The following is a 9,009-nucleotide window of genomic DNA, read 5'->3' as shown; positions in this document are numbered from 1 at the left end:
CAAGTCAGGTCATATCATTATTGGTAAATATTATCAAGCATTGGTGCTTGGTACTAAAGTCGATAATTTGTACCGATTCAGAATTAATGAATATTCCTCTGATTTTTGTTACATGGATGTTTCCTCTTATGCCTATGTTTGTGCTGGATTATTCACATTTATAGTATTTAAACTTGGGACACATAAATAAAGATAAGATGAACCAAATGGTTAAAAGAGATCTACTCCCCAACTTAAGAGAAATTGTTTTTAAAACTTCTGAGCCATGTATTTTGGAAAAATTAACTAAGTAGTCTGTTCCTAAAGGAAAAAGGTCCAATAAACTTCGTAATATTGTACACTCCAATATATGTAGGCCACTAAATGTAAAAACAAATAGAGGTATGGAATATTTCGTAACATTTATAGATAAGTATTGACATTATAAATGTGTATACGTGATTATAAAAAATCATATACACTAGAAACATTTTAACAAATATAAAGCTGAGGTAGAAAGTCAACTAGATAGATATATTAAAAATTTTAAAAGAAATTTGGGAGATGAATAGTGCTCCAATTTATCTATCGAGTTATGTATGGAGCATGCTATACAACACAACAAAATAGTGTAGCTGAAAGAAATAATAGACCTCTAGTGGACATAGTTAGGTCTATGATTAGGTATTCAGATTTATAACCTCATTTTTTGGGTGAGGCTTTCAGCACTGTAATGTATATATTATTGACAATGTTCCAATTAAAGCCATATACTTAACCCCTTATGAATCATGGACCAGTAGGAAACCATGTCTTAATATCTTGAAAGTTTGGGGTTCTTGGGCACATGTGCTTATACCACCACAAAATAGAGATAACTTATAGAATAAAACTATAAAACACTTCGTTATAGGTTATTCATAAATTTTTAAGGGCTATAGATTGTATAACCGTGATGCTAGTTCCTTGCTAGAGAGTCGTAATGCTCATTTCTCAAAAACAATGAATGATAGATGTACCTTAAATAAGTCAATTGATTTGTATGAAATTGATAAATATAAAGGTCTCGAAGACCCTATTTTATAGTTTCCTTTTATAATAACTACCCTAAAAGAAAAAGTCTACCTCTACATTTCATGAGAATGGTTCCTTGAACTCAATATACAAGATAGACCCAAAAACATAGAGCTCCAACTAAGATGAATTTTATGTGTTCATAAATTAAAATAACTATTCTCCTATGAGTCAGGATACAATAGATAAATCTCAAAATTATAGTGAAGCTAGTAGCTTACATGACTTAGCTGGGTGTATTAAAGCCATGAATGATAAAATTGATTTCAATAAAAAAAATCAATTTTGAGAGTCAATTTATCTCCTAAAAGATAGAAAATCTATTGGTTCCAAATGAGTCCTAAAAAAGGATATAATAGATGAATCTCAAAGTTACAGTAAAACTTAACTTGCATGACTCAGCTGAGTGGATTAAAGCCCTGAATAGTAAACTTGATTTCATTAAAAACAATCAATTTTAAGAGTTGGTTTATCTCCTAAAAGATAGAAAACCCATTGGTTGCAAATGAATCCTAAAAACTAGATCGGTAGCTAAAGAGTTCACCTAAACAAAATGTATAGTTATGTAGAGACCTATTCTCTAGTAGCCAAATTTACATATATTAGAATCATCCTAACATTAGTTGTACACTATGATTTAAGAAATATTTCAAATGCTTGTTAAAACAACTTTTGTAAATGGGGAATTAAAAGAAGATATTTATACGAAGAAACCAAAAGGATATGAGTAATGATCCTAAAGGACCTTTCCCCACCCAATTGTATAGGACCCTAGTTAATAGCCGTTGGATTTGTATGCAAATCTCGAGATGAAGTTGGAGGCTGACCGTCAAACCATCTTCCCACCAAGTTGCCGGTGACCATCCTCTGCCTCTCTCTCTCTCTCTCTCTCTCTCTCTCTCTCTCTCTCTATAAAGTACTCCTTTTAAAAAAATCTTGCACTTCCGCTCGCCTCTGTGAAACTCTCTGTAGCAACTTGCTCTCTCCCACTATCCTCTGTGAAAGAGAAGAGAAATGCCCCAAACCTGTTGCCCCAAACCCTAGCAGGATTACTCTCTCTCTCTAAATTACTCTTTTACTCAAGGCAAATAAAGGCAGCCCATTCTCTTCTCTGCGGTACTCTCTGCCCCAAGCCCTAGAAGAACGCGACCCACTTCAACAAGCGTGCAAGGCCCAGCTACAAGATTCGTTAGAAAAGCGACAAAATCTCTTCTTCACTTCATCTTCACAGAGGTAAGAGGAAGTTTTCCCTATGAACCAAAGAGCCCCTATTGTTATTTTCACTAAACAATCATGGGTTTTCTCTTTCTTTCCTGAACTTATCAAAGAGAAAATTTTGGGTTTTAAGCTATAATGGAGCTCTGTTCAGGCGGACTATGCACTTACAGTCTCAATTATCTAGAAACAAAGAGAAATTATGGTTACCCATCTTCTCTGAGAGGCTTGAGCTTCATTATAGGAGGAGAACTTCACAATGGCAAGGTTTAATCTTTGAAATTTCGTGTTTCCTTTGATATACTTACTAGTTTTTCTTGTTATTTCAAAGGAAATAGAAGAACCCATCATATTAGCTGTGGAACTAATTTAAGTAGCTATAATGAAGCCAAGATTAAGTGTAGGATTAGGAAAGGGTTGAATTCTGATGGGGTTATTGAAGTTTTGAGGTCATACTCTAACCCATTCGAGGCACTTGTGTTCTTTAAATCAATAGCCCAACAACCCATGATCATTCATACCACTGAAACCTGCAATTATATGTTTGATATTCTCATAATCAATGGGAAAGTTACAGAAATGTCAATGGTATTTGATTTGATGCAACAACAAATAATCAAAAGAAACCAAAAAACCTACTTTACAATTTTTAAAGGTTTGGACATTTTTGGAGGAATTAAGTGAGCCCCAGTTGCCCTTGAGAGGATGGGTCATGCTGTTTTTTTCCTAAATGCATTCTCTTACAAATGGGTTGATCCATCTCTTTCTTCAATTTGCGTTTCAGAGAGAAGCCATGGAAGTTTACAGATGCATGGTTGTTGAAAACATAAAACCCAGTTTGAAAACTTACTCTGCTCTCATGGTAGCCTTTGGAAAGAGGAAGGATGCCAATACTATTATGTACCTTTTGCATGAAATGGAAGCCTTGGGATTGAGGCCTAATATTTATACTTTTACAATTTGTATCAGAATATTTACAAAGGAGTTGTTCTATCAAATGAAAAGTGGTAATCACAGGCCTGATAGGGTAACATATATCACCATGATCTTGGAGATTTAGGTTTCGTTTGTGAACTATAGAGAGAAATGGAAGCCTATGACTATGACACCGATGTGGTTAGCTTCAGACTACTTATCAATGCTCTATGCAAAGCGGGAATAGTGGGTGAAGCATTAAAAATGTTAGATGTGATGGAGAAGAAGGCTATATCAGCAAATCCACATACTTATAACACCTTGATATTGAAACATCTCAAGGTTGATAGACTTGGTGAAGCTCAAGAGCTCTTTGAGTTTATGGGTCTCCATGGTCCTCAACCCACTGTATATACTTATATTCTTTTCATTGATTATTTCGGGAAATCAGGGGACCCTCAGAAGGCACTAGAAATCTTTGGGAGGATGAAGAACAAAGGAATTGTTCCTAATGTTGTTGCTTGTAATGTATGTCTACATAATCTTGCAAAACTAGGTAGACTTGGGGAAGCGAAAGATTGTTTCCGAGAGCTTAAATTGAGTGGCTTCTCACCTGATGCAATCACCTATAACATGATGATCAAATGCTATGGCAAGGCAGGGAAAGTGGATGAAGCAGTCAAGTTGTTACATCAAATGATGGAAAATGGGTGTGTCCCAGATGAAATTAGAATTAATACTTTGATTGGGGTTCTCTATAGAGTTGATAGAGTAGATGAAGCATGGGATATTTCATAAAATAAAAGAAATGAAACTCAAACCTAGTGTTGTGACTTATAACACATTGTTGGCTGGGTTGGGTAAAGAGGGTAAAATTGAGAGAGCAATGGAGTTTTTTAAGCGAGTGGATCAATGTGGGGGTCCTCCAGACACAATGTCATATAACACAATAATGGATTCTCTTTGTAAGGATGGGAAAGTTGGTTTGGCCTTAAATATGTTCTATGAGATGCCTGAAAAGGGATGCAATCCAGATGTTTCAACATATAACAAGGTCATCCATGGCTTGGTTAAGGAAGAGAAGCTCGATGAAGCGCTATGGTTCTTCAGTCAAATGAAGAAAACTCTTTCTCCTGATCTGATTACGTTGAATGCTATCTTGGCCATGATTGTTAAACATGGGTTTCTTATGGATTTTAATTCAAAGGAGGGTGCTCAATTAGTCAGTTCCTTCTTGGAAACTCTTATGGAAAGGACTTTAAAAGAAGCTAATCCGCACTGCTGTTATGAATCTTTGCTGATGATTTCCCAATGTAATCGTTCATCCATAGATTAAATATATAGATTTCATTGATTATTCTAAAGTATAATAAAACTGTTGATGAATTACTGGAGAGATACCCTTGTACTTTATGAGAATGGTTGCAAACTAATGTTTGAAATGACATCCAATTTCTTTATGTCCACTGATGAGTTGTTAGGGTTGAAGAGCTGGTTACTATTTTTTCAGATGTGGTTAGAACTCAAATTTCTTGTTGACTATTGGGACTCTGAATTTACTTAAAACATGAGGTGAAATGTGTTTTTCATCGCAGCAATGATTGATGTTTTTTGGATATTTTGGAAAATATTGGGATTTTTTAATTGGTTTCTAATACATGTGGATATCACCTGGATATGCTACGGGGTTCAGGCTTTTGTCATATCTTCATGGGACCCCACAAGTAAGTTACAATGTCATAGTGAGATGATTGCCCTTGCATGTGCACCCGACAAGTAAGTTACCAAACATAAAAAATGATTACATGAGAAAAAAACAAGCTTGAGAATCACATTCCTTGTAAATTGTTTTCTGGTTGAATTGATGAAGTTTGGAAATTGGTGATAGAGACAACCCATAAGCTCATCAAGTCAGCCATGCAAAGATGATCACTATTCACATTAGAATCAATTAAAAATGTGAAATACCTTGCAATTCTCTCTCTCTCTCTCTCTGTCTCTCATGCTATACTATGTAATACATTGCTGTTAAAAATCACATTTTCACATCTGTCGATTTTCAATAAACAATAAAATATTTTTGCACAAGTACATTCATAAAGTCCCATTCATCTTCACCATTCTCAGCATTAACCAAATACCTTACTGACCCATAACCTGTAAAGGGGCTCAAAAAATACTCCATTCATCCTTTGGATTTCTAAGCTTGGTGGTTCTATACAAAAACCCGTAAAGGGCCTTAGAAAATGCTTTACATCCAAAATATAAACAAGAAATTAATATACAAAAAATGGGGGGACCATGTGCTAAAAAAGGTACTAAAAATTATCCCATGTTTGTTGCTTTGTGCTGCTCCCTCTTTAGAGAGAGGATCAGATGCAGAGTTGGCTATACGAATAAGTAGTTCCATAACAAAAGTGGGACTCATCCACAAAGGTGGAAACAAATGTTGTGGTTGCATCAAGCTGCAAGTAAAAAGTAAAAAAAATCATCACTAAGGGGCTCCAAATTTCATGTCCATAATAAATCATAGATATATATAAAAGAAATGATTATATGAAATAAAATGTATTTAACTAGTTTTCACGTATCCCATTGGGAAGAGTACCATAATAATAAAAGCTTACCTAAAAGGCACCACTATAATCTTGAATCATAGCATTCGAGGATGGATCTATCATTGAAATATGTAAAGTAAGTTAGAAAACAAAAGAACTTATCATACAACTAGTGAAAGTAAGAAGAAGGTAGACAGAGAGAGTACAAATACAAAATAATCAATATCTTACCCCTATAAGCTGTGAATCACTACTTTTTGACAATGAACAAGTACGCGAATTATGTCCCACTTTGTTGCACATAGGACATGTAACAAGCTTCCGCGGCAGCGTCTTTGCTGGTGATTTGATTCTTGTGGCCAAAGGGCGGCCCTTTGTTGTTGTGAGTAATGGATTTTGTAGTATAACATTACTTGTTGAACAATCTTGATTTATTTCACTTGTTGTCATAACTATTCCCAAGTTACTTTCATTGCCCTTAGGGCAAACTTGTGATGCGTTTTCAATACCTTCCTCATGGATAGCTCTTTGCCTCAATTCTTGAAATCCTAGCAACACCATATCAAAAACACGTGCAGATTTCGCCCCAATCTCTGCAAAGTTAATTGCTTCATGACTTAAATAGTTGAATCATGAGAATAGAGAATCCATGGAATTTCCCATCGCTCATTTTCTATGCTCATTTAATAAAGTCTCTTTCTTGGCATTCCTTGTCCATCGCTTCAAAATGTATTGGGATGGAATTTCTTGAACATGCTCATGATGGAAAACTGCTAATATATGCTTACAAAGAAACCAGAAAACTCAAACGTTTTACAGCTACAAGTTGCTTCGATTTTAGAGGCATCAAATACAACTATATATTCTTTGCTATTTTTTCCTTATGTTGTCAACTTGTATGTGTTGATTAAGCCATCCTCCTCAATTTTCTTTATCATAATTGATATCACTTCATCCAATTCCTTTTGAAACTTAAGGAACACTGTTCTAGAATAAGCATTTGCTGCTTGTTTCTCCATAGGTAGTCTTGTGTTCAAAGTTGGTGTAGAGTAAGATGTGACATGATCTAAATAGGATTCATCATTGTACCGGTGATCAATGGCCTTTTTCATATTTAAGAACAAATTCTTGCAGGGTAGTTTGAGAGTTAAAAAACCTGTGAAAAAAATGGTTCATACTTTCACTTCGCCGGGTAGTACAACAATTTGCAAAGAATGTACCACACAAATAGATTGGTATCCATTTTTGTCGAATATCATATAATGATGCTAACCAGTTATTTTCCTTTAGCTCATACTTATCAATAATTAATCTCCATGAACTCTCGAACTCTTCAAATGTTTCGGACCAATTAATACAATTAAGGAACTTCTTAACAAAAGTAGGATGTTTTACGCAAATGCTTCCCAACTTCTCGTTGACCTTTTTTAAGATGTGCCATTTGCAAAATATGTGGACACTGTTTGGAAATACACGAGCAATAGCTCCTTGCATGGCCTCGTCTTGGCCGGTGATTATTGTAATTGGATGTTTACCATTTATTGCTGCAAGCCATGTCTCAAATAGCCAAATAAATGACGATTCGATTTCATCTCCCAAAAGTGCACAACCAAATATAAGTAGAACTTGTATGGTGATTGATTCCCGTAAATGGGGCAAAAGGCATTTTAAACCTATTTGTCACATCCCCAAAACATTGATATGCATTCCTTGACCTAGCATCAATCCAAAAATTATTTGCTAAATGGCCATCATCAATTACATCAATTGCATAAAAGAATGAAGAATTTTCTCTTTGCATACGCTTTAAATAATTTAAAAGCAATTGAGCATCATTGTCGAGGCTTTTCTTTTTAAACTTTCTAAGCTCATTTCTACGATCACGTTCCATTAGGCCTAAATTACAGTCTCCACCAGATTCTACTCTAAAGACATTCATAATCTTATTAGTAGGAATCCTGACTTCATGAAAAGTATCAATAATACTTCTCTTACATTTAGAAACAGCCCGATGCGATCGGAGACAATGCACCTTACTTGGACTCACAAATACATGATTGTGGTCTTTATTGAACCGTGTAACAACCCACTTGTTAAATACCTTTTTTATATATTTTCATCATTGCTTTGCAATCAATTCTTGTTTGTGGTACCTTTCAAGTAGGTTTTCCACTATCAACTTTCCTTGAAAGAAATCCTTCTCTTGAACATAGAAATTTACAAGAGCGTACGACCCCTTCTTGTTGTGTTTTTTTTATATTTCCCATGCGCATGCTAAATCCCATTTGTCTCGTATATTCATTATAGAATAATTTTGCTTTTTCCTCAGATGAAAATTCTATACCCACAAATGGTTCACAAGCAATATTTCCTTCATTTTGATAGCTTCCCAATCTTTCATTTTCATCTTCCTCATTGCAAGTGTTTATAATACCAAACTCCTTAGAACCATCATTATTACTCCCTTTTGCATGTGATTCCACTAGTTCATGTACACTTTTCACAGGTGTATGTTGCATTCAAATGATTGGTTAGACTTCAACACAAGCAAAAAAGATTGGTCTTATTTCAACATGAACAAAAAAATAACCATTTTTGAAGTACTCATTACCTTCATAGAACTATCGATTTCTTCTGCATTAGCACCATACCATAAGGAATGGTTACCTCCATGGCAAGGAGGAAAGCTTATAACTTTTTAGTGTCTCTTTCTGGCTTAGCAGCATGGAGCGAGAATGACAAAAATGACTTATCATGTGTCATATTCTATACCGCCACAATAATAATAGGTTCGATATGGAAAAAGAAAAAAATTCACTATCAAAGGGTATGGACGACAAGGGTTCTATGAAAGTAATTAATACATGACACTTGATGAAAAAGAGAGCTAAAATTGAGAATAAAGAAATATTAAAGGATGCAATTACAATCTAATTTAAGAGCAAAAACAAAAAGGGCAGCATGTTCCATCATGTTATAAAGTAAAAAGCATTGCTAATGGGAGGATAAGCAGAAAAGAAGCATTAGCATGTGCATTATACACTTTCTTTTTGGGTTAAAGTACACAATACATGGCCAAGTTAGGAAATCAATTGGGGATTCATACAAAACAATACAAAGTTACAAATCATGCACTTTACAATAAAGTTTCAAAGAAAATTTTCAAAATTAAATTGGCAAGAAACCAAAAATTTGCATCAAAAAATTTGCAGCAAAAGCGTCGAGCTAAATAGTAATTAGCTCACCACTGACTCAGTTTCTCAAATTC

The 9,009-nt window shown here is 34.7% G+C and overlaps 1 protein-coding gene and 1 pseudogene across 1 annotated transcript; one reads left to right on the top strand and one right to left on the bottom strand.

Annotated features, from left to right (window-relative positions):
- The first annotated feature begins 2,406 nt into the window (after positions 1 to 2,406).
- Positions 2,407 to 4,519, top strand: LOC18440402 (uncharacterized). The gene is given in 5 exon segments (XM_006850549.2): positions 2,407 to 2,473; positions 2,600 to 3,012; positions 3,014 to 3,314; positions 3,317 to 3,968; positions 3,970 to 4,519. Coding segments are annotated over 5 exon segments (1,983 nt in total).
- A 1,036-nt stretch (positions 4,520 to 5,555) lies between these two features.
- Positions 5,556 to 7,680, bottom strand: LOC148780940 (protein FAR1-RELATED SEQUENCE 5-like; annotated as a pseudogene).
- Positions 7,681 to 9,009: the final 1,329 nt, after the last annotated feature.

This window comes from Amborella trichopoda, chromosome 8 (genome assembly GCF_054954075.1).
Source record: "Amborella trichopoda isolate Santa Cruz 75 chromosome 8, AtrichopodaSantaCruz75HAP2 v2.0, whole genome shotgun sequence".
Taxonomy (NCBI): domain Eukaryota; kingdom Viridiplantae; phylum Streptophyta; class Magnoliopsida; order Amborellales; family Amborellaceae; genus Amborella; species Amborella trichopoda.
This window is presented reverse-complemented; position numbering and strand designations above follow the sequence as displayed.